Source organism: Cannabis sativa, chromosome 6, assembly GCF_029168945.1.
Source record: "Cannabis sativa cultivar Pink pepper isolate KNU-18-1 chromosome 6, ASM2916894v1, whole genome shotgun sequence".
In the NCBI taxonomy this organism is placed as follows: domain Eukaryota; kingdom Viridiplantae; phylum Streptophyta; class Magnoliopsida; order Rosales; family Cannabaceae; genus Cannabis; species Cannabis sativa.
Genome location: NC_083606.1, coordinates 42,450,030 through 42,476,866, shown reverse-complemented (window position 1 = coordinate 42,476,866; position 26,837 = coordinate 42,450,030). Strand labels below are relative to the sequence as shown.

The 26,837-nt window shown below is 35.0% G+C and overlaps 1 protein-coding gene across 2 annotated transcripts; it reads right to left on the bottom strand.

Moving 5' to 3' along the window:
- Positions 1–12,810: 12,810 nt before the first annotated feature.
- LOC115724713 (AP3-complex subunit beta-A) lies at positions 12,811–26,620 on the bottom strand. Of its 2 annotated transcripts, none has more exons than XM_030654050.2 (11): positions 26,216–26,620; positions 26,044–26,120; positions 25,584–25,833; positions 24,538–25,155; positions 23,691–23,864; positions 17,776–17,902; positions 17,580–17,689; positions 16,633–16,833; positions 15,172–16,157; positions 14,198–14,467; positions 12,811–13,422 (listed from the first exon to the last, which is right to left on the bottom strand). In XM_030654050.2, the coding sequence occupies exons 1-11, from the start codon at positions 26,429–26,431 to the stop codon at positions 13,050–13,052; spliced, it is 3,402 nt and encodes a 1,133-aa protein (XP_030509910.1). In that variant the 5' UTR covers positions 26,432–26,620; the 3' UTR covers positions 12,811–13,049. The 2 variants fall into 2 exon arrangements, with proteins under 2 accessions (XP_030509910.1, XP_030509911.1); XM_030654051.2 differs by having other exon boundaries at positions 26,025–26,120; positions 26,216–26,288.
- Positions 26,621–26,837: the final 217 nt, after the last annotated feature.

The following is a 26,837-nucleotide window of genomic DNA, read 5'->3' as shown; positions in this document are numbered from 1 at the left end:
AAGGAGTTTCAGCATCAAAGATTCAGAGAAAGAGATCCAGGTTCAGAGATTGATAATGTTCTGCTACAGAAAGGAATCAAGGGCTAGATATCTGAACGGAAGGAGTCATTATATTCCGCTGCACCCAATGTAAGGTTTCCTAAACTTTATATGTGTTTATTTCATCGTTTTAGAAAGTTCATATTTAGGGTGTTAATAAACATACTTGTGAGTAGATCTAAGATCCTGGTAAAATAAATTCCAACATTGGGAGCCATAGAAGTGGGTACGACATACTGAACCCAGCACCCCCTCACATGAACTACCCCAATTGTGAAGGCCCATTTGCCTGATTTGAATAACTGTACTAGGTTAATTAAACTAGTTTAACCTAATAAAATTGATTAGAAACATAATTAATTTCATTTATTTTGAAATTAATTTAAGAAAATTATAGTTTAAAGAATTTTTTATTCTAAGCTAAACTATATGTATTTTTTTGTATTTAATTAAATATAGAATTATAATCATTTAAATTCTTTCTGGAGCTTAATTTAAATTTTTCATTAAATATTCCTATTTAAGTTGATATTTAGTTATCTTCAACTAACCAACTTAAATCTGAATATCTTTTGGATTTAAAATTTCAAAATTAAGCTGAGGAATTTTAGGCATTGGTTATTAAGATTCTTTAGATATTTTTTAAGTTAATATCTTTTCGAATATTAACTTAAAATGGAATATTTTTAAATTAAGTGGTTACAACTTAATTTTTGATATTTAATTAAATTTAAATTTGAAAATATTTAAATTCTAGATTTTTTCTAATACAACTTAAATTAGATATTTTTTCAAATTTTTTGGAAAAGATACTTAGTCAAATAAGATATTTTCTAGATAGTTATTTCTAGACTACTTATTATTTCTAATATTAAATAGGAAAATATTATACATTGTGAAATTAATTATTTATATAACTAATTTTGGTACAATTTATTTTAAGTATATTTTTCCTAGTATTAAACTAGAGATTAATAATTAAGCCTTCTCTACACTTAATTATTTATTTCTTGAATTTAATACATTTAATTAATTTGAAAATTAAATATCTAAGTTGATTTTTATCATCATACTTAAATATTTCTTTTTCATGACATTTAATTAAATTGAAAATTATTTTTAGTTGAAATTTATTTTTTCAACTAAATTTAAATAATTTTCAAAATATATTTTTTCTTTATTTTATTAATCAAATTTCAAAATTGCATTTCTTAAATGCTGGAATTTCGAATTTTATTTGAAAAATAGATTAAAGTTGTAAATTATTTATTTTAATTTTGGACCAACTTAAATCAATAATTTTTTCATTTAATGATTAATTAAAATAAATTGAATTAAAGTATATTATTAGAAATTGAATTAATTAGTCAAAGGAAAATCTAGATATATGATATTTTTGCTTGAAGTATTTTCTTGTGTATTTAATTAAATAGAAAATTAATATTTAAGTTGATTTTCATCATCATACTTAAATATTTGAAATTTTTCTTATATATTTAATTAAATAGGAAAATTATATTTTTTGTTGTAAATTAATTTTATTAATTAATTTTGGGCCAACATTAAATTAGAATAATTTTTCCAGGATTTATTTTTTATTTTAACATGCATTTTTCGAAAATTGTATTCTTAAATACTTTAATTTTTCGAAATGCAATATATATTTATAGAAAATAAAATTTGAGTTGTAAATTAATTTAAATTAATTTTGTAACAACTTAAATTGAATATTTTTCTAAATATTTATTGGAAATTATTACTAAGATGGAAATAATTCATGTTATTTTCATAACCATCTAAGTAAAATTTATAAATATTAAATTAAAATTTATATTTAGAATTTTTTATTCTAAATTGGAAATTTTAATTTAATAAATATATATTTAAAATAAATAGAATAAATAAAGAGAATCAAAGAAAATACAACTCTCTTTAAATAATGAGCTTTATTGATATTCGATCTCCATTGTGGGTTTTACACCGCGTTTGTTTTAGTGAGTAATCCTCCCTAATGGAGGAACGTTCATTAGCAATTTTGCACCGTTTAACCTCGCATGATAAGTAGTTTGTAAGTGTTTTGTATGGTATAGATCACCCTAATGGTGGCGACCATACTTGACTTGCAAATTATGAAACAATGGTGGAAGCTCATAAGATAGAATTGCCTTGACTCTCGCCTAAACGGGACAACGCTGAATTCCAATCTTGATCAAATAAAAGGTTGCTAGAATGGTTATCATTTTAGATGAGCTGACAACTCTATTCAATGGATGATGCTTTGACTCTCGCCTAAACGGGACACTGTATCAGTTTGTTGAAAAACCTTAGAAATTATTTAGGATTGTAAGTTTTAGTATTTTCACTTATCATTCCTACTTGCTATATGCTTATAATTTCTGAATAGTGTATGAATTTATATTAAACCATGTTATTTTCTGTTATTAAGTTGTAGTTTAATTTCGAATCTTCATTGTTGGTCTAACATGTTTGTTTTTTCTAATGAGATAAATCCCTAATGGATTTTCACCATTTGACATACATAATAGTGTAAGATCTCGAAAGATAAATATTGTATATGCAACATCTAGCTGTTCATCAATTGATGACACCTTAGACTAGTATTTTTACAATATGAAACAAGAAGATTACATAAATAAGATTACTTTGCCTTTCGCTAATCGAAGCATCGTTGGATTCTTATTTATAAACGAAATTATCCTAATTCCTCTTAGCTTATTCATTTCGAATTAGCTCAATAATATATCATTGGATGAATGGTCTATAAATCATTTCATGTCATTATATTTTCTCTTAAGAAATTAAATGATGCATATGATTATAATCCCGAAATTCTATTCCCAATTGATATAAATCCTTAATCTTAGAAATCTCCTACTTGTATGGGCAAATCTGACTTAGAGTTTGTATTAGTAGTGGTGGTCCAAGATAGAATTACTCATTATATTTGGTTTAAATTTAAGTCTTTGACTTTAATTTTAGATTCCAAATAGAAATTTTCTTATATTTCTAATTCCAGAATACAATACAGTTACACTTTCTCAAGTGTTTAATATCCATCTTCTATTAATGGATTAAAATTGTATGGAATATGAGTTAGGTATTCTGTGACCAAGATCCACTTGCACTATTCTAAGAACTCTTTGATGTAACTATACCTAAATCATCAAAAGACACTACCACATTTTTTTTATCTATGGCATTTGTATCTTGTTCATAGTGGATTTGACAAGATCAATCTCTGCAAAGAGTTATTATATCCACTGAAAGTAGTTCATCTCATTCGCAGATGGATGTACATTCAGGGGTGGATATGAGTTTTTCGTTGTATTCTTAAAACGAAAACTCTAGATTATACCTTTTAGCAAGAAATTTGAAATGTTTAAAAATTTCATTAATTTCTAGCAATGGTTAAAACCATTAAGGTAAGTGGTTAAAGATCTTACGAACTGATAGGGGTGGAGAAATAGTTAGTAGATATGCAGTTCAAAGATCATTAATTTGATTTTTGAATTATATCCAAACTTACCTCCCCAGAAATTTCGATTTGCACATTGATGATTAGTTACTAGTCGTTGCCTAATTCCTTCTATGGTAATACAATTTCAGAATGATGTAATGATTGTATACTTAATGTAAATCATTACTAGATTCATGGATGACCTAATCAAAATCTTAAGAAAAGCTAGAACGGTTAACCATGGTTTGTTAGCTATTCTAAGTGATTAGGGGTGGACCATCCTATTGTCAATAGATAAGAATGTGTTTGTTCAAACAAATACTACTTTTCTAAGATTATGACTAATTCTGAAAACAAGTAGCAAATAAAGGAGATATTTTTCTTAATTCTAAAAGTGTTCTATCATCTTGTAGAACATATGATGATCCCACTGCCTCTGTTGTCTTGTCACAACCAAAGAGGTTAATACCATTTAGTTTTCTTCGACATAATTCACGGTACCTTGTCGCAGTGGGAGAGTTTCTAGGAACTCACCTTCTTATGACTTAGGAGACACTAGTGATTAAAATCCATTGTGAGTTTAAACAAGTAATGGATTGTGAAGATAAGAAACTAAGAAGACAGCCAATAGAACTATGGTTTAATCCATTCACATGGAGTAACCTTAAGTTTTCTATTACAAGGACATAAAAGGAAATTTACGTTTACAAGTCTATTCTATGAACTTAACAAACTTCCTATTCCTAGTATTATAGGTTTGAGTTTATCTAAACCTATGGCTTGTGGTATACCTGGTAATTACTTACTCTAATGCAAGCAACTTACTTTAGTAGGATGCTGAAGCATTTTCTTTCTAATGGCAATCTATAGAAGCTTCACAACTTCTTAGGTATAGATTTTATTTATCTAAGGAAAAGTCTTAACTATTCCAGAAAAGATAAAGCCATGAAAGATTTTCTTATATCAACAGTGAGAGGTCTTAGATATGCTTTTGTATGCCTTAGACCAGACACCTGCTGTTGAGTGGGAGTAATGAGTAGGTATCAGATTAATCCAGGAGAAGAACATTGGAAGACAATCAAGTAAATCCTAAGATTAAGACGAGGAACTATATGTTAGTCTATAAGAGTGTGTTTAAAACTCTTAGACTACACCACATCAGATTTCAAAATTTGCCTTTGTGCTAGTAAATATTTCTGATAAGATGGTGGTTACTCTGGGGGTGGAATAGTGATTTTGGAGAAGTGTAAGAACCTATCTGAAGTCTCTAGGTCTACCAGAGAGGGACTGAATGTTAAGGTTGCAGGAAAGGTACTTATTCAGTCTAAGGAAAGTTCTATACATTTTTGGCATCATTCCAAATTGCCTTAAACTACTAGTGTTAATTTCCTGATTAACCCAAAGTAGTTGCCAAAGATATAGAATCCAGTATCCCAAGAGAGTAGATATATAGAGAGGAATCTCACATTATCAATGATTTTATGATTAAGGAAGAGTAATGGTGGAGAAAAGGTTGTGTTCAATTCAACCTTTCAGGTCCTATTACGAGGAGTTTACTACTACTACACTTCATTTGTATATCAAGGTGTGGAGTTTATTTGAAACGCACTTTTTTTTTATATTAGTGCAAGTGGGAGTTTGTTGGGTTTTATGCCCTAAATAAAACTCATTTCAATATAATCAGATTTACTTATTAATATAGATCAGAAATAACATTTAATGTTTCATGGTTCACATGATTTATTTCATGATTATATGTACATAATGTATAAATTCATCTGAAACCCTTTTCACATACTTGATCCTGTTTATTGTGCCGTCAACACATTGGAAAGTAAACATGACTATGTGAATAAAGTTTCCTAGATTTATCAGACATAGGGTTTTACTGATATGATAATCTACAACAGAGTTTACTTGCATTTGGAGAAGTGCTATGTTCTTTCCAGAGCATTGGTTAAAGTAAAGCTCAGGTTGGATGCATGGAGTATGCATCAGAAGGGACCGATATTGAACTTTGACTTAGATTTATTAAACTTACCGTAATATCTATTCAAGTCAATATCGCCTAGTTGATCCTAGATCAAATGATCTTAATCCTGATATGATTAGGCTCAATCTCGAGAGGCTATTCGTGTTCTTTGATTTGTTAGTTAAGCCTACTTTTAGGTCAGGGTGATACGTACATTTTGGGAACACGGTAGTGCAATTGAGTGGGAGCGCTATCATAAACATGGAATCTATAGCTTCTATCTGGCGAATATTAAGCAAAGGATGATCTCCTTCGAGCTTGACCAAACGAACATAAATGGTGGAGTACTCATTTCACATAAGCTGAAATATCATTTATACGGGGTCAAGTGTTTTAAGGAATAAATACATTGTAGGGTGTAACGGTAATTTAATCCCTTTACAGTGTACATCATTCATATAGAGGATCAGTGATCAAATTAGGATTATAACAATGGATAACTAATGATGTGTCTATATGGTGGAACATATAGAGCATTCTATATACTGAGAGTGCAATTCTAAGTTCTATGCGTGGATTCAACGAAGAATTAATAAGTTAGTGAATTTTAGTGCTAAATTCTTGATCTACTTATTGGAAGCTCAGTTATATAGACCCATGGTCCCCGCACTAGTTGAGATAATATTGCTTGTAAGACTCATATAATTGGTTTTGATTAATCAATTATAATTCTCAATTTAGACTATGTCTATTTGTGAATTTTTTCACTAAGTAAGGGCGAAATTGTAAAGAAAGAGTTTTAGGGGCATATTTGTTAATTATGATACTTTGTATGGTTCAATTAATAAATATGAAAAATGACAATATTATTTAATAATTATTTATAGTTATTAAATAGTTAGAATTGGCATTTAAATGGTTGAATTAGAACATTGGCGTTTTTGAGAAAATCAGATGCAGAAAAGATAAAACTGCAAAATTACAAAAAGTGAGGCCCAAATCCACTATGTAGGGCCGGCCACTTTTGTAGGGTTTTTCCCTCTGATATTTTCATTATTTTAATGCCAAATAATTCAAACCTAACCCTAGTGGAATGCTATAAATAGATAGTGAAGGCTTCAGGAAAAACACACTTTTCTTCTGACACTTCTAATTCAGAAAAAACTGAGCCTCTCTCTCTCCCTATCTTTGGCCGAACCCACTCTCTCTTTCTTCTTCCTTAAATTTGGAAATTCTTAGTGTATGAGTAGTGCCCACACACAGCAAGTGATACCTCAATCATAGTGAGGAAGATCGTGAAGAAAGACTTTCAGCAAGAAGGAGTTTCAGCATCAAAGATTCAGAGAAAGAGATCCAGGTTCAGATATTGATAATGCTCTGCTACAGAAAGGAATCAAGGGCTAGATATCTGAACGGAAGGAGTCATTATATTCCGCTGCACCCAATGTAAGGTTTCCTAAACTTTATATGTGTTTATTTCATCGTTTTAGAAAGTTCATATTTAGGGTGTTAATTAACATACTTGTGAGTAGATCTAAGATCCTGGTAAAATAATTTCCAACAACTAAAACAGCCTAGTCGAACACACTGTATTGGAACTCTATTGCACGATAGAGAACCGTCGAAATTACACACCCAAAACTGACTACTGCTCGAAGCGAAAATATAAATATAAAATATTAGTGTGTATATATCGTATAATTTTTCAGAATGAAAACGTTGTTTTTTTCTCCCACTGTTCAGTCGCATTATATAGGCAATGCGCTGATAGTAGTAACGGGAAGAAATACGTTACTGGATGAGAACGTTGGAACATGGGATCGTGTAAACGATGCAAAAAAAATCAGGAAGATGCTATAAATCAGGAAGCATCTATGTTTACTAATTAATCAAACACGTTTTTATTTAAAAAAGAAAACTGTTTTAATTAATTAAATAAACAATAATTTAAGAAATAAATTTTCTCCAAAAAATAAGGTGACACCACACCCGCCCGCTCGGCTCGGCTCGACACGGCACGGTCGGACGGCGGCGGCGGCGCGCGCGTGTGTGGTGGTCCGGTGTGTGAGTCCTCACCCATGCGCGCAAAACTGGGTACCCCTTGGGGCCCAAACCCATATCTCAAACTTGCACTAGTTATACACTTCAAATGAAGTGTTTCTATCCCATGTGGGACTCCTACTCACACACATCATTTTTTTTAACATTTCACAAAGTTCCAACAATTCCCCACTTGAAATTTTTAAAAAATATCTATTCGAGCAGTATTCTAAGCAATAAGATTGAGCATAAGCAAAGGTATCTTTCGATTTGAACCTTTGCGTTATGAGTACAACTTAGAATATACTAGAGTGACTCGTAGTCTTGAACTCTATCTCTAACGATGTACCACACACAACCTTTCTTGGGTGTAAGCCAAAAGCCCGTGCTTTAATGGCCATGCACGTCTATCCCAATGTAGTGAACGCTCTACAAATTTGCCCAAATTTCATAGGAAGCGGCCCCACTTCCACATTCACGTAGGTGAGTCTATCAAGAGTACTCCTGTAGCTCGGTACTCCACTCTACATAGAGTATAGATCTCATTAAGAGTTTCTATTATCTCAACCTTCTATCGCTTCAGGATTGCATGCTTTACATAGCATGACCTCATCCTTATCACATCATAACTTGTTATTACCCATTGAACCTATTTCTTGGGATCTCCAGTCTTATAGGTTGGGTTACCATCATGAGTGACTCATTTATTCTAAGGGCAATAGTCCCATACCTTTTGAGGTTTTAAGAACTTTCTCTCTAGCTAGTCCTTTCGTCAAAGGATCGGCTAAGTTTTCATCAGTGCGTACATGATCCACTCTTACTGCTCCAATAGAGAGGAACTCTCTAACAGTACTATGTTTACGACGTATTTGTCGTCTCTTACCGTTGTAATAACGGTTCTAAACTTTTGCAATAGCCGCGGTACTATCGCAGTGGATCAACATAGCTGGTATCGGTCTTTCCCATAAAGGGATCTCAGCTAGCAGGCTTCTCAACCAACCTGCTTCTTCACTAGCAGTTGCTAGTGCTATCATTTCAGACTCCATGGTGGACTGTGCCAAAATAGTTTGTTTCTTTGATTTCCAAGAAACAACTCCACCAGCTATACTAAAAATATAGCCACAAGTTGCTTTGGAGTCATCTGATAAAGTATTCCAGTCAGCATCACTGTATCCTTCTAGGACAGCTGGGAACTTCTGATGATGTAATCCAAGATTCATGGTTCTTTTAAGGTATCTCATTACCCTCTCAATAGCATGCCAATGCTCTATACTAGGTCTACTGGTAAACCTGCATAACAATCCCACGACATAGGCAATGTCGGGTCTAGTACAGTCAGTAGCATATCGGAGGCTGTCGATTGTGCTAGCATACTCTGACTGTCTTACTCCATCTCCAGTGTTCTTGAATAATTTTACACTTGGGTCATATGGGGTACAAGCAGGTTTACGGTTAAAGTAATTATATTTCTTTAGAATCTTCTCAATGTAGTGAGATTGATCTAGAGAAATTCCCTTATCAGACCTAGTAATCTTTATTCCAAGGATTACACTCGCTTCTCCGAGGTCTTTCATATCAAAGTTGGAACACAACATTGATTCTATAGTGTTAACAGCATGAATGTTAGAGCCAAAAATGAGCAAGTCATCAACATATACACATATGATTGTGCATATGTCATTTTCAGATTTGTAATAGATGCACTTGTCACTTTCGTTCACTTTAAAGCCATTTGAAATGACTAAAGTCTCGAATTTTTTATGCCACTGTTTAGGTGCCTGCTTTAGACCGTACAGAGTTTTATCCAACTTGCAAACCATATGTTCCTGGCCAGGGATCACGAACCCTTCGGGTTGATCCATGTAGATTTCCTCTTCTAAGTCACCATTGAGGAATGCAGTCTTCACATCCATTTGGTGCACAACTAAGTTGTGTATGGCAGCTAAAGAAATTAAAACTCTAATGGATGTTATCCTAGTGACAGGTGAAAAGGTGTCAAAGAAATCTACATTCTCTCTCTGTCTAAAACCCTTGGCTACCAAACGAGCCTTGTATTTGTCAACAGTTCCATCGGGTTTCAATTTCTTTTTCAGAATCCACTTACAACCTATAGTCTTACAGCCAGGGGGTAATTTTACAGCGCCAGGTTTTGTTGGTCACAAGAGAGTCCATTTCATCATCTACGGCCTCTTGCCAAAGATCTGCATCTAAAGAAGTCAAAGCTTCTTGGAGGTTAGCAGGATCCTCTTCTAAGGTATAAGCACAGAAATCAGAACCAAAGTCTTTAGCTAACCTTGCTCTCTTACTTCTTCTAGGTTCAGTTTCTAAATCCTTAGTTTGTTCATTACTCGTAATTACTGGAAGATTGCTAGTTGATGCGCCCCCACTATTTCTCAATTTAAATGGAAATCTATCTTCGAAAAAATCAGCGTCATTAGATTCCACTATCACATGCGCATTAAGATCATAGAACCTATAGGCTTTGCTATTAACAGCATACCCTAAAAATACACATTCATAGGCTCTACTTGCTAGCTTAATTCTCTTAGGATGAGGAATACGAACATAAGAAGCTAAACAACCCCAAGTTCTAAAATAGAAAATATTTGGTTGTCTATTTTTCAAAATCTCATAGGGAGAAATCTTGCTTTTAGATTTAGGTACTCTATTAAGCACATAGCAGACAATTAAGAGAATTTCTCCCCACCAATGAGAAGCAGCACCAGAATTAAGTAAGATGGCAACAATAGATTCAGTAAAAGTTCTATTCTTTCTTTCAACTTTACCATTCATTTCAGGTGAATACGGTGCAGTTTTATCATGTATAATTCCATGTGAGTTATAAAAGTCAACAAAAGCAGTAGAATCATATTCAGTGCCTCTATCACTACGTAGCTTCTTGATTTTTCTACTAAGTTGATTCTCAATTTCAGCCACAAATAACTTAAAAATATCAAGAGCTTCACTTTTATTTTTCATTAAATACACATAGGTAAAATCAGAACAATCATCAATAAAAGTGATAAAGTATCGTTTTCCATTTCTAGTTAAAACACCATCTAATTCACAAATATCCGAATGAATTAAATTTAGAGGCTCACTTTCTCTAGTTACAGATTTATGTGGTGTTTTTGTGATCTTAGCCTGACTACAAAAGTCACATTTTTCAAAATCATTCAAAGATAATTTAGGGATTAAACCTAAACTACTCATATTTTTAATTATCCGTTTGTTTACGTGACAGAGTCTAGCATGCCAAGTATTAAAAGAACACAACAAGTAAACAGAAACATTCACTTTATTAACTTCAACATTCAATTTAAACATGCCTTCAGTAGCATACCCTTTCCCCACAAAAATCCCATTCTTAGTTAAAGTAAATAAATCAGCCCCTATAGTCTGTGTGAACCCCGCTTTGTTGAGGAGATAGCCCGAGACCAGATTCTTTCTCATCTCTGGAGTATGCATGACTTCTTTGAGAATCATGGTTTTTCCAGAGGTAAACTTTAATTCCACATCACCAGTACCAGCAACAATAGTAGTGTGAGAGTCGCCTAACAACACTTTCTTATCCTCGGTTGCAGCTGTGTATGTTTTGAACATCGCACGATCAAAGCAGACATGGCGAGAAGCACAAGTGTCTAGCCACCACCCTTTTGATCCACCAATCAGGTTGATCTCTGAAATCATAGCTGTATAAGGCAGCTCTTCAGTCAGGTTAGCCTGCGGAGCAGAACTAGACCTGTTCCGACACTTGCGTGCCATATGACCCGATTTGTTACAGAGAAAGCACAAAAACGGTGTCGGGTCATTCTTATTAGGGGGTTGCTGCTGTTTGTTTTGGTTCCTTGGAAACCAATTCTTATTATTATTCCGAGAATTATTGTTACGGTTTGGAGCATGCTTGCGATTCTCATTCTTGAAATTTTTCCCAGTGGGTTTCAGAATCGCGCTGGATTTCGTAGAGTTGTTGTTTGACACAACAAGCACTTCTTCTTTCTGGTCCTGTTTACGAGCCTCCTCCTCAATGCGAAGGCGAGTGATCAGACTTTCCAAAGAAAATTCTTTTGTTTTGTGCCTGAGAATACTTTTAAAATCTTTCCAACTAGGAGGCAATTTGTCAATAATAACAGCAATTTGGAATTGTTCATCTAAAGACATACCTTCAGAAATTATTTCGTGAGCAATTTTCTGAAGTTCATGAGACTGAGACTCCACTGACTTATCGTCAGTCATCTGGAATTTGAGGTAGCGGCTGACAGCGTACTTCTTAGTTCCAGCCTCCTCAGTGTCGTATTTCTTTTGAAGTGCGTCCCAGATTTCCTTGGCAGTTTTGTCAGAATTATAGTAATCATATAAATCGTCAGATAAACCATTGAGAATATAATTTTTGTACAGAAAATCATTCTCGGTCCAGCTTGTTAAATCAGCAGTTTGCTTCTGCTTTTCATCATCATTTGCAGTATCAGAAACAATAGGTTTATCAGTCGTCAGAACATAAGCAACCTTTTTCGTAGTGAGGAAAAATAACATTTTCTGTTTCCATCTTTTAAAAAGGTTTCCCTCAAAACGAAAAAGTTTGTTTATATCAATAACACCAGAATTCTCATCGGCAGTCATGGCAGAAACTAGTTATACACTTCAAATGAAGCGTTTCTATCCCATGTGGGACTCCTACTCACACACATCATTTTTTTAAACATTTCACAAAGTTCCAACAAATATAGCTAATGTGGAGTGTGGACTGCCACGCTCGGCACCTTACAATGTCAAATAGAATACTATTTTGGATTTTCGTCTCTGCATATAGAACTTTTTCAGATTTCTCCAAACAATTCAAAGAGTTCTGTGCGTAAAGTTTTATCCCAAATGATTTAAATTAAAGTTGCTATACACTAACTTCATAAAATTTTCAAGAAATTGCAAGAAACCAACACTTATGTGCTAAAATTGGTGTACACTTTGAGTTCAAATAAATCCTACAAAATTAGTAAAGCAAGGTTCCAGAGGATGAAAGGAAAATAGGGACGAAGAATTTCATTGTTGCTTTGTTTTTTTTTTCTCCTTCAATGTTTTTAGTAGCACATCATTACTTTTAAGCAATTAAGTCCAAACAGACACAAATATCCTCCAACAAGAAATCACTTAATATTTTTTAATTATATTTGCATGAAAATTTTCCATTAATCAGAACACCACTGGTTTCAGGAAGGTGTAAGCGAAGCTCAAAATCTAAAAGATAAACTCAAGAAAAAAAAAATACAAACTGATAGTATACGAATTGGCTGATAGAAGAGTTGAGTCAATCATTGAACTCAGGCAAAAAACAAACATGTCAGTTCAAACATTACTCTTTCTTCTGTACAATACAGGGACAAAAAACAACTGGAAATTCAGAAATCAAGAATTCAGGATAATTGTTTGGAATAAAGAGAATACAATCACATTTGGGTCAACTAAGGCACACGTTCTTCCTCTTTCTTTTCCATAATCAATTATTGCAATTACAAATTACAAGCTTTACAACAAGTTGGTATGAGATGGCTCAACCAAGAAATTGACGACCCGGTTCAACAAATTCAAGCCAAATACAGTTTCTTCACAATTCACTTTAATGGAAATGTTCAGTGGTTCCGTGCATTTACCATCGACAGTAATTGTAATTAAGCATGGTTTCAATGTGCTTAAGACCTCACTGCTGAACCGTAAGCACAACCCTGATGCATCATCAAGGTTTGCAGCAATCGGCATATCCACAGATACAAGATAAATGTTCGCATTGCTTAGCATCTTTGATGCCAGACTTCTGCATATTTCAAGGAATTTGTCTGTCGCTACCGAGCAGTCACCTTTGTCGTTATTTAACCCTCCAATGTGATCGCTGAAAGTGCAACTGTTGAATATAATTGACGATTAACAATTTTCGAAAACCAACAAAAGTAAAACATAAGGGGAATATCAGCAGAAAAAAATTATTTCTTTCTTCTATAATCTGAAGCCAAATTCAGAGAATATGTCAATATGGTATTATTGGTATGACATGATACAATCAAACTAATCCAGATGTACTTGTCAAACAGCTTCAACATTCAAACTGAAAAGTTTCCCGTTTATTCAAAGGAAGCTAAATTGGAGCCATAGCTTGATTAACCCCGCTTACTACATCCCCCTTCATTTTTTCAGACCACTAACCATCCCAATCACTATCTACACCACTCAAATAATGATAATTGCGCCAGACAGTAGACAGCACATGATAAAAGAATACACAAGAGAATGCAAACAATCCCTCTAAAAAACTGTTCATCATAAGGAAAAAAGTATATGGTAAAGTTTGAGTTCCTTATGCACTTGATTGGGGTCTACTATATTGCTATGGCGTTCAGCAGTTTTACACAAATCGAATGAAGAAATAAAAATATGAGTTTGTTCAAATTTTGTAGTGACAATCTTTATGAAGCATCCTGAAAAGTTCTACCCTAGATGAATTTGATTGACTGTGTCAAAAAATGCACAAAAAATTATTTCCTAGGCAAGTTATACATGTGACTTCACCAATACATATGTATTTGCACATTATTTCTGCACGCTTTTTGTGCATCCGGGTCCATGTTCATAGGAATGTGATGGTGAGTTACATATGAAATAAGGAAAGATGAGTAAATTACCTTCTCGTGTATTCAAACATTCCTTTAAGATGAGACTCCTCATTGATGAAGGCATCCACATCCATGGGAACAGCTTTTATAAAGTATCCAATATCAGGCCATAATTTAACAGGATGCCTTATTCCATTACAATATAAAGCTAGCTTTAGAGGTAAGAGATGGTGATGGAAGTGAACGTGGATGATTCTTTGCATTATCTGATCAGGCTCCAGAGAGGTGATCTCCTCCACAGATGCTAAAGTTGGCACATCATCTTGAGATGGTGTGGAGCTGTTATACCAAGTGGGATGCAAATCAGAATTTACTAAAGCCTTGATTACTAGATACCAAAAAAATTATGACCATTGATTCAAACATTTATGCTGAATTTGATGAATAGGTGAACCTAGACTTCCATGGACCCTAGTATGACTGATGATTTCTAGAAAAACTACCAAGATTACAAAAAAGTAGCAGTTAATTTAAGAGAAATGCAATCTAATTTAATTCAATAACTTAAACTATCACTTTCAGACTTGCAAAAACAATGCAAGATCATTGCTATAGGAAGATACAGATACGGAAAACAATAGAAATTTGCCTAGTTGACTCAGATACAGCTATGAAAACTATGCATATGAGATTGCCTAGTTGACTCAGATACAGCTATGAAAACTATTCATATGAGACTGCTAAGCATCAACACAAAAATATTTAGAAGTTTGGTTGACTAGTTTCAACCTTTAATATTGGTAAAGGGAGATATGACTCTTAGCTCAAAGCATGCATGAATGTTGAAAACTTATAACCGTCTTATTACATGTCTAAAGATTACTAGGCCATCAAGATTGCCACTTTTGATTGAGCTATAGGCCAAAAAAATCAAGAACTCCCACTAAGCAAAAATTTAGAGAAGTAACTGTGTTAGATAAATATGATTCAGCATTTTCATTTATAGTGAAATTATCATTCCTTAAGCAATTTGAGTTGGTAACCTGTCAGATGGAGTCAAAGTTTGATCTGCACTATCCAAGGCATGGCCAGATTCTTCATCAACTAAAGTTATATTTGACATAGGCTCTGTTGAACAGTTCTTGAGGACAACCTCTATACAAACAAGTATAGTTGAGATGCTTGAAATCTCAGATGAAAAGGAATAATCCACCCTCAGTCCATTTCCATTTACAGGATCCAAGAGCACATAGCTTTTACGTTTTATTTTGCCTCTAATATCCCCAATGGAGATTCTTGCTGAAGATCCATTTCTTGAACTTGGTTCATAAGTATTCACATTTGACAAACCAGGCTGCTCATCCAGCCACGACTCTAGAGCTCTCTTTGACATCAATTCCTCAAAATCAGCAGAACCTGACTGAGAAACATGATTTTGGGCTTGGAAAGCATTTCCAGCATCTGAAATCTGAATCAATGGGCTGGTGTTTTCGCCATTTTCACCTGCAGAACCAAATTCATCACTGCCATGACCACCATTAGAGCCAGCACTGGAAAGCTGAGAGGTATAATCCGAAGCAGTTTCTTCATCCAATGATCCAGATACTGAGAGATCATCTGTTACTGAAGGATCACTAGTGGCTAGATTACCAGATTCATTTGTTTCACGAACATCAATGGTTAAACTACAAGGTTTTGGGAGAGGTTCATAACCTGGAGCAGCATGAAGTACTATTTGAGATAAAGAACCAGGAAGATAAATTCGATGATTATTTGGCTGGGGAAGAGCTGATTTTGTTTGTACCGCAAATAAGGATTTTGCAAGTAAGCATGACAAGCCTCTATTCTTATGTAGGCCCCCTGGTTCTGCTTCTGCAGCTTGGTGATCTAAGTGTGACGATAGAAGTTTCTTCAAAAAACAAGCTCTATCACGAACATCATAATTCAAATCACATTTGGCCAATTCAAGCAAATAGCTTAAGACTTTTTCAAATGTCAGAGTGTCTTCTCCACTTGCACACACTAAAACCTACAGAAAAGACCAGTTGAATAAGTAAAGTTCGTGACATACACCCAAAGTAATGATACCAACCCAATTTTGGGAATAATGAGAAAAGAAAAACTTATACAGATGAATATAACATATAGCATTAGTATCAATACATTGCTCTCCGCCAGTGGGGGGAATGACAATAAGATTCTTACTATAAAACTAACAATATCTCCCATTCGGATGAATATGACCTTAAACATGAAAATGCATCATTTTCCTATGTAGGATTCACAACCTTGAAGAAGCACAGAAAAGAGTTTTAAAGTAATTAGGGCCACAAAAATAATGCTTAATTTATAAACAGTTAGTTTGGTCTAGTGATCATAACAAAGAAACCAGCAGATAAACAGTATGCTACAAAATCTTATCAACTGCTATATATAAATAAATCTGACAAAAAATATAGTTTCTAAAGTACCTTGACTGTTTCCAGCCAAAAAAAAAAAAATACCTTGACAGTAGTATTAAGTATCTGAAGCTTTGTCTCTAAAGATTCAGAAGTGAAACACCATGCAAGATACTTAAGTACTGTGGTTAACATTTTCGGAACTAGCTTCCCTAAAGAGTTGTACTCCCCCACCATCCAGATGATTATTGCACGAGCAGCAGGCACCTTTATTGAATCCAAACTACGAACCAGTCGAATAATTACCTTTCAAATACAAAAATCAGCTTTAGTTAATACAGCAGAGTTTACTCTATGGATACAAGAATTGAACATTTAGGTCTCACAAATGGCAGATTAACTAAATTGATGTACCTAATTTTGTTGGCTATCATTACATGTGCATTGACATAATAGCATGCCTAAGATTGAAATGCAACATCTTCACAATGTCATCAAAATAGGTATATAAATATAGGGCAACTCTATAGTGAGGACGCCACTTTTGCCCTTACCAGTAGGGCGTCTTTGTTTTCGGCACATGAAAAAATTATAACTCAAATGTTTTTATATGACATAATACACTGTAGTTATGATGGTTATAGTCGGCATCCCACCAGTTTTCAGAAAATTCCGAATAATTTATACTACTGAAAATAGATTTCAAAATAGTGAATTTGAACTTGTTTATATCACCAAAAATTATCTGGAATTTCCCAAAAGTTGATGGGATGCATCTTATAGCTACAATATATATCTTCATATAAAGATTTTAGATTATACTTTCTCCATGTGTCAAAGACAAAGATACTTCTATCAATAGGAACAAAGTGGCGCCCCCACTAATATACTCATAAATTAGTAGTCGATTAAAGGGACAAAATAAACTATCCACTAATATCTCAAAACCCAACTTAGTAGTGCACAAATGCTTTCACAAGGCATATATATATAATACATGCCATGAATAATATATAAAACACATCAACATAAAAATATGAAAAGAAGTATACTTTCTCATGGCAGAGTGGATCGTGCCTAATGATTGATTTAATAGACATTATTGCTTGCACCAAAACATTTGCTTCTCCATCAACAGATCCAAACTCACCAGCAAAAATTTCTGCAACAATATGTAATTAGGAAGGGAATAAAGCCAAGAAAAATTTATGAAACATATACATTTCTCAGTTGTCATCTTTCACAAACCTTGTCTGGTCAAAGTCAAGAGTCCTTCTAAGCATGTATGGGCCATCTGTGGAAGTCGCTGCACACATATGCCAATTGCAGCAATGGTGTCAGCAGCAATCCTCCTATCAGGATCTGTAATATAATCCTGAAAGACACCAAATGAAATCAGTTCAATTTTTATAACATTAAATCCATTTGCCTATACAACATAGAATCTTATGGCTGGAATCAATTGGGCCGGTGGAGGTTTATTTTAAACCAGAAAATAGATTGAAGCCCTTTCTATTGTACAGTAGGCCGAATATGAAAAAGGATCTCTCAAGAAAGGAAAATACAAAACAAGTTATCAATGAGTTTATGAACTGCCATCTCAGAACCATCAAGGCCAAAAATCGCAATGATTTTCGATCAGCAGTCATTTTTTCTTGGAAAGATTTTGAGTTACATGCCAAAAAAGATAAGAATTCAGTCTTACAAATGGATGAAGTAGAAGAGAAAGATGATACAGGGGTGTCTAAGAGGTTGACGAAGGTATATTACAGAAAGAGAAAATGGAAAAAAGCAAAAAAAACACTGAGGATAACTGCTGAAGATAGTGGCAGTCAGGGACTTGAAAACCAGTTTTCCTTTGAGGAGGAGGTCAACAACGATTTCATTGATGAAGAACCCCAAGTCATGAGTTCGGATAGTGAAAATTCAGAAGAAGAAACAACAGATGCGGAAGAAGACAATGCTGAAACAGAGGAAGACATTATTTGTGACTTAAACGGACTGTGGAAAGAAGAATTTAAAGTACAAACTCAGACCGTGGAAACAAGCAATGACAATAGAGAAGCAAAGATTATCCAAGAGGAATGGAATTCTTTGACTGTGTCTCTTGCTGAGATGGGAATGAAGATAATTCCAAATTTGGATCCACAAATCAGGAGGGAGACAAAGGCCAAGCCAAGTAAAAAACAGAGCAGAGAATTATCTAATCTAACGTTCAACGTGAACTATGAGAAGAAACAGAAAGAATCAGGGAAGGAAAAGAAACACTAATGAAGATTCTCACTTGGAACATCAGAGGAAGTGGAGACAAGGCTAAGAAGAGAGCAATTAAGGCGACTATTTGTAAAATCAATCCGGACTTGGTTATTCTACAAGAAGTCAAAAGAACAACAATTGATAGAAGTTTTATTGGTAACATATGGAGGTCTAGATTTAAAGCTTGGATTTACCATCCAGCATGGGGTAGATCGGGAGGTACTTTACTGATTTGGGACACTAGAAGCGTCGCAGTTCTGGACTCATTAGTGGGAGATTTTTCTATTTCTGCCTTGATTCAGGCAGAAGACAAAAGCCCTTGGTGGTTTTCAGGGATATATGGACCTTGCTCTTACAAACTTAGACCAGATTTTTGGGATGAGCTGGCAGGATTGAAGGAAATTTGTGGCGATTCGTGGTGCCTAGGGGGTGACTTTAATGTTGTCCGTAGAGTGGGGGAAAAGCTAAATAGCACTTCGAACACTAGAAGTATGAAGATGTTCGACGAACTCATACGGGAACTAAGACTCATTGACCCAAAACTCAACAATGGGAGATTTACATGGTCAAACTTTAGAGAAGTGCCAATATGTAGTAGACTGGACAGATTTCTATTCACAAAAGATTGGAATATGATATTTCCTTTTGTGAGACAAGAAATGATGGTTAGACTAGTTTCAGACCATAGTCCGGTAGTCATTGATTCCAACCCACCAAAATGGGGCCCTTGCCCATTCCGCTTCGACAACCAATGGCTGGAAAACAACTCTTTCTCAAAACTTTTTGAGATTTGGTGGAGCAAGACAACTGTGTCGGGGTGGCCAGGAACAAGATTCATGACCAAGCTAAGAATTGTACAAGAAAAAGTTAAGAGTTGGAGCAAGACAACCTTCGGAAACAGCAAAATTGCAAAGGCAGCAATGGAAAGAAGAATTATGGAGATCGATAAATTAGAAGGCACCTCGATGTGGACTCAATCCTTGGCAGATGAAAGAACAAGTATAAAAAAGGATTGGCAGCAGAAAGTCTTTGAGGAAGAAAGAAACGTCTGGCTCAAATCTAAATGTAAATGGGCCAAGGAAGGGGACGCAAACTCTAGATTCTTTCACAATTTGTTGAATGCTAGAAAGGCAAAGAATACCATATCAAGGATAGAGAGAGAAGACGGGACTATCCTTGATAGGGAAGAAGACATAACCAACGAGCTACTTTCCTTCTTCACCAAGCTGTACACATCTGAGAGAAAACAAGGGGCAGATATAGAAGGAATCGAATGGCAAAAAATTTCAGAATTTTCAGCTCGGCAGCTTGAAATCCCCTTTGATGAAGATGAAATCAAGAGGGCTCTCTTTAGCTGTGATGGAAACAAAGCCCCGGGGCCGGATGGTTTTAGTATGGCAGTATTGCAGTCGAACTGGGACACAATCAAAGGTGACCTTTTAGAAATATTTAAGGCTTTTGAAACGGAAGGCAGAATTCAAGGGAGTATGAATGAAACTTTTATTTGCCTCATTCCCAAAAAACTGAACAGCTGCAAGGTAAAAGACTTTAGACCAATTAGCCTTATAACAAGTGTGTATAAGATCATTGCTAAAGCACTCGCTATAAGACTAAAGTACATTTTGGGAGACACAATATCAGACACGCAATCTGCTTTTGTGGAGGGGAGACAAATACTGGACTCAGTGTTGATTGCTAATGAAACAGTCGAAGATTATAGAAGCAGGGGTAAAAGTGGTTTGGTGTTCAAGATTGACTTCGAAAAAGCTTATGATAGAGTCGAATGGGATTTTCTGGATCTGGTAATGCTCAGAAAGGGTTTTGGAGAAACGTGGAGGAAATGGATTAGAGGATGCCTCTCAACCACCTCATTCTCTATATTTGTCAATGGCAGACCAAGAGGGAAATTCAGAGGATCGCGAGGACTAAGACAAGGAGATCCTCTTTCGCCTTTTCTTTTCACTTTGGTAGCTGATATTCTAGGCAGAATGGTGGATAAAGCAGCTGCTTCCGGGTCTTTATCAGGATTCATTGTGGGGAAAGATAAAATTCAGGTCAGCCACCTGCAATTCGCTGATGATACTCTACTTTTCGCGAATGATAAAGAATCTCTTATGAAGTTTGTTAGGATTATCGAAGGTTTCTGTGCAATATCGGGACTTAAAGTTAATCTAAGCAAAAGCCAATTGTTGGGTCTTTGTACGGACGAACAAGTGATCTCACAATGTGCCGCTCAAATTGGCTGCGAGGTGGGATGTTGGCCAATGAAGTATCTTGGAATGCCATTGGCAGGGTCTCCTAGGAAGAAAGTTTTCTGGGATCCTGTGTTGGAAAAGTGTGCTAAAAGATTAGATGGGTGGAAATGCGCTTTTTTATCTAGGGGAGGTAGATATACACTTATTCAATCAGTCCTATCTTCTCTCCCAATTTACTTCTTGTCTTTATTTAAGGCACCCTCTTCAGTAATCAATTCCTTGGAGAAAATGATGAGAGATTTCCTTTGGGAAGGAGGAGACATAGCGGGTGGCGATCACTTGGTTGCTTGGGACTTGGTAAGTAAACCAAGGTTGGAGGGCGGCTTAGGCATTGGAAGATTGGCATTAAGAAACAAAAGCTTGTTGATGAAATGGCTATGGCGATTTCCTATAGAAGCTGAATCTTTGTGGCATAGGGTGATCTTGAGTCGTTATGGGAGGGCAAATAATTTCTGGGATTCAAATAAGGGGGATCGAATGTCCCCGAGGGGACCATGGAAGGACATTGCAGATCTTTATGATGAATTTTTAAGCCTAGTAAAGTTTAAGGTTGGAAATGGAGACAAAATTCGTTTCTGGGAAGATGAGTGGCTAAACGGTCCACCGTTACTACACACTTATCCGGACTTAGCCCTGATCTCTAAAGCTAAAAACGTAAGTATAAAAGATCTTGTAGTTGTGGAAGGTGCAGCGGGAGAAAGTGTGGGAAGTTGGGATTTCAAGTTCAGAAGGAACTTATTGGAAAGGGAAGTGCCTAGCCTTATAGGATTGTTACAACAACTGGAACAGGTTAAATTACTGAACGTTAATGTTGATAGCAGAATATGGAAACCTGATGACAACGGAATCTTCTCAAGCAAATCGGCATTCGTTTGGTTTACTTCCAACCAAAGTGTAGCTAGGCCCTTTTGGTCCAAATCTTTATGGAAAAGCACAGCTCCGTCCAAGGTCAAAATTTTTGCATGGCTAGTTGTGCTCGGGAAAGTGAATGTGCACGACGTTTTACAACGAAGGCGACCTTTTATGTTCATATCTCCGGGGTGGTGTGTATGCTGCAAGAATAGTGGAGAAGAAGTCGATCACCTATTTTTACATTGTAATTTTTCTTCCAGTTTATGGGCAAACTTGCTGAAGGAGTTCGGACTGTTCTGGGTTTTACCTAGAAATGTTTCACAAATGATAGGGAGTAAACTACAAGGAAGTAAGCGTAAGGATATCCTTTGGAAGACGGCTGTCCTAGCAACACTCTGGGCTATCTGGTTGGAAAGAAACACCAGAATTTTTGAAGATATAGAGAATTCAGCAGAAGTAGTGTGGGACAAAATTAAGTTCTGGACAGCAACATGGGTTTTTAGAGCAAAGCATTTCGAAGACCTGTCCTTCCTAGACCTGAGCAGAGACTGGAGAGTCTTTTTGTAACTTTGATATTGCTTTGCAATTTTTTGTATCTTCTGTACTTCGTTTTGACTTTGTTTTTGTTTTTTCCCTTTCTGTATTTTTCTCTGTTCCTTGTTTATATGGCTTTCCTCCGCCTTAAGTGAGGGCATTAATCTATGTTTGAGGGTGATCAGTCTTTAACTCTGATCTCTCCTCTTTTTTCAAAAAAAATACAACATAGAATCTTATCATTTAAGATCAATGATAGACACTCAAATAAACCCAAGTCTGTATTACTCTGAAACAGAATCCAGCAACATTCGGAGTACTATTTTCGAGGGGTGGACCTCGGGCGGGCATGCCGATTCGGCGCACCACCGCGGGTCTTTCTTCCCTTCGACGAATAATCTCAAAAATTAAAGATGCCAATTTTTGGGGTTAACAATATATATATACCATTTATTTTTTACCAAAAAAATGCACATTATAGGATCTGAATCCTTACCGATAAGAATAACTAACCCATCCAAGAAAAACTCTTTATTGTTATGTATTAGTTTTAAATTATATTTAACATTGCAAAAACACAAGTTTGTATCAATTTTAACAATTTTTTTTAACATGGTATATTTTTGAAAAAATACACCCTATCAAATTAAATCTTGGGCTTGCCAGTCTAAATAACCAAAAACACACAAGCATCGATGCCCTGCATACGTAGGTTGAACTTTAGCAAAATGAATCAACTAAAAGATACTCTCAAAATCAAGCAAAGCATTTCTCATCAACTACGATTTAGGAGTTTTAGAACTAGATTCGTATTTGTTAGTTAAAGTGGCCTTAGAATTAGACCGTATGTGAGTTGGGGGTCTATTTATATAACTCAGTTAGCTTTTTTTTCTTTTGAACAAATAACTGAGTTAGCTTTTAGTCTCTGTTTAATGACTCTTTTACTAGTTTATTGTATGTTTGTGCTGATATGGAATAGAAGAGAGGAATGTAACGAAAATTTATTGGAAACAGTCTAAGAAATTTTAGGGGGTATGTGTGTGGTCTGGAAATGACTAGTTTATCTCTCGCGTTCTTGGTACAATACCAGCCCTAGTTTATAAAAAAATAATAAAAAAAAATAGTGAATTTGTTCTGCCTTCTGTGATTTTCCTGATCAGTGTGTATCATAATAAATCAGCAAAATATACTAAGGCATGCTTGCATCTATGAGTATACACATCCTACATGGAATACTTTCTCATGGGGTGGGATAAAAATACTTACCTGGAATTCTTTATATATTTGTGAAATTGATGAATCGGTTGCAATAGAAGCCAGTATGTCCAGCTTCAACGCTTTTATATGATAAGAATCTGAAGAGCATAAGAAAAAGTCTTCAAAGTAGGGAGCAAAGAGAGAGGGGATTGCTTTGGCAAACACTCGAATGTTGCAAAGGACCTGAAGAGTAAACCAATAAACGACATTCACTATCAATGTCCACAATTAAAATAATGGAAATATTAAAGAACACTAAGAATAACAAGATCTTTATAGGATTACTGGCCAATGAAGGTGTCCAAAATTTCCAAACTGACAGACCGATAAAACATGCACCAAGAGAAATGAAACCATGTAGGTTAAAAGCAACCAAGAAACATATTAGAAGCAGCAGTACAATATCTAATGATCTTACAGCTTGCACAGTGAAAATCACCAATCAGCTTTTCTCAGGTGGAACATTAAAAAAAAAGTGCAACATTTAAGAAAAATGCTTTATAAAGTGTACCAGAAAAAAGGAAGCAATGTATGTAAACAGCAAAAAGCATAATAGTAGCAACAATACAATATCTAATTTTACAACTTGCACATTGAGAATCACCAATCAGCTTTTCTTGTGTTCAACATTTAAGAACAATACTTTACAAAGTCTGTTTAAAGTCGGGAAGATTTATAATATAAAACAAATTAACTAGGAAGAAGCAATCCACAACAACATTGAACATACTGCTAAGAAATGAAACTCAACTACATAAAACACAATAGATCAAGAAGGAAATAATGTACAAAACACAAATAGACCCACATGTAAATTAATCTACAGTAATGAAGTTAAGGAAATGTATGTATGTACCACATAATTTGAGGCAATGGATGATCTTAGGACAAACAATAGTGGCTTAACAATCCCCTTAACATCCTCCCTTGATGCCATAATCCAGTGTACCCCAGCAGCGGCTAGTAATACTGCACTATTATGGCTCCATAACAATGGTGCGGTACACTGCAGAAGGAGCTTTACATCTTCATTACTTCTAACAGATGTAACACACTGCCATCTGATTTCGGAAAAATCTTTATTCATGTCACTTAATCTTGATAAATATTTGTCCGGTCCTTCAATATAGCAGTGGGAGATCATGTGTGCTAATTCAGATTCATAATTACTGTCTTCTGCCAACGGGAACTTCATCTCTGACTCCAAGCTACCATTTTCAGATTTACAATTCTCTGAATGGTGCAAAGAAAACATAACTGATTCCTTTACAAGTCCATGTCTTGCAATAACATAGCGCAAAAGAACCCCAATTAAGATTATCTGGCCCCATTCTTCAACATCAGGCAGAATTTCACATAATCTTTGAAAGTTTCTTCCAGCCAGAGGCAAATTATTTGGACAAACAGAAGCAAATGCTGCAGCAGCAGCTCCAACAACACTAGGGGAATGATCATTTAGCAGTATCCCTACAATCTGCAAGAAAACTGAGCATTGTTAAACTCTTTTCATTTTATTTTTGCTAAGAAACGAGTATAGGCCTTTTGAAAAAAAGTGTGATTGCATAGACAGCTTGGTTTCTGTAAAACTGCATCTAGTGAAGAAAAACTATGATTATAAAATAGTATCTTTGGTATATTTTAAGAGATACAACATAAAATTTGAACGCAATCTATTTCGATAAGTGATAATCATCCAAGCATTTTTAAAACTAAAATATATAAGGTTTGTTATATAACTATAGCTATCAAAAAGTGTAATGGTATGTGCACTTAAAATATGAACCAGAACGCTAAATACAGTGATGTGACACGGGTGTGTATAATTTTTGGCTGCATATTTTGGATCCACATATCACTACTCCTATCCTATCAAAAGAAAATAGAAATAAAAGCCAGCCATACCTCTTCAACCGTCACTGTGTTTTCCTCTAGGCGCAAATCATGCAGTTTGGGAAGGGCATTTGCTGCACATTTTCGCACATACACAGATGGGTCTCTTGCACATTTGCCAACTGCAACCAGAACAATAGGCGCAATGAGATGGAGTCTGATTCCTGCCATTGTACGAAGCGCCCATGCCCTCACCAATGGGTTTGGATCCCCTAAATCTTTCTGGAAATAATTTATGGATAGCAATGCCTCATTTGGGCGCCTAATTTGCAAAAGAAGACCCCCATTATTAACTAAAACAAAGACAACTCGAACATATAAAAATAATAAGAAATGAATTTTCATGTAAGAAGTATAAATTAAATTGAAATATCTAGTCTTGTTCGACAAAATGGGATAGTTAATGTTGTAGTAAGAATATTATGAAATTTTAGGCAGTGGTTCAGAAATTACAGTGTGCAACATAGCATACTTTTCAGCATAATGCAACAAGTACAAGTAAACCAGCTTCTTTACTTCCAAAGACTGAGACGCCACGTTTTTAACAACCTGCAATTTTCACATCAATTTCATGATTTTCTTTAGTAAGCAGCCAAAGAGGATCTCATGAATAAAATTCGACAGTATTTATTAATCGAGCAGACCTGAGGAAAGAAATTGGAGACATCGAAGCCCTGAGCGATGAGAGCGAGCAAGCGCTTTAGAGCTTCGCATTTTTCCGAGTCGAATTTGCTGTCGAGGAGAGGAGGTATGTTGACATCTTCTGGATCGTCGTATAGGTGGGCATCCGTGCCGATTCGAAACACCATTGTTGAGGCCTTGCTCAAAGTCTCCGCAGTGGCACCGAATTGTGGGAACATTCTTTAAGATTCTTGCCCAAGAATTTTGATAAAATCTCAATTTCTTTCTCCAACCATAAACAAGTTGGACAAAGAAGGAAACGGTAAATTATGGCAAAATGTCTAGGAATAGAAGAATACTCAAAAATTAATATTTGTACTAAGTTGTGTTAATGCGATTTTTCTTTAACTCATCTAAGAAAATTGTTAAAAGTGAAAGCACTAAGCTGAATTAATTTGGCTAAATATAATCACAAAAAATTAAAAAAAAAAAAAAAAAAAAAAACCAAGATTTATAACAGTTCACCTATGTAGTGATGGTAGTAGGACTAATCAATTCCAATACACTAAAATTATGTTCTCAAAAGTGTGTGGACAATCGTGAAAATAAAAATTTCTAAGTGAAATCTGTATCGAAACTTACGAA

Coding starts and splice junctions, on each gene's coding strand:
- LOC115724713 (XM_030654050.2), bottom strand. CDS start 26,431: ATGTTCCCACAATTCGGTGCCACTGCGGAGACTTTGAGCAAGGCCTCA. Junction 25,834..26,043: donor TTGTTGCATTATGCTGAAAA/GTATGCTATGTT, acceptor TTTGCAAATTAG/GCGCCCAAATGAGGCATTGC. Junction 25,156..25,583: donor ACACAGTGACGGTTGAAGAG/GTATGGCTGGCT, acceptor GTTTTCTTGCAG/ATTGTAGGGATACTGCTAAA.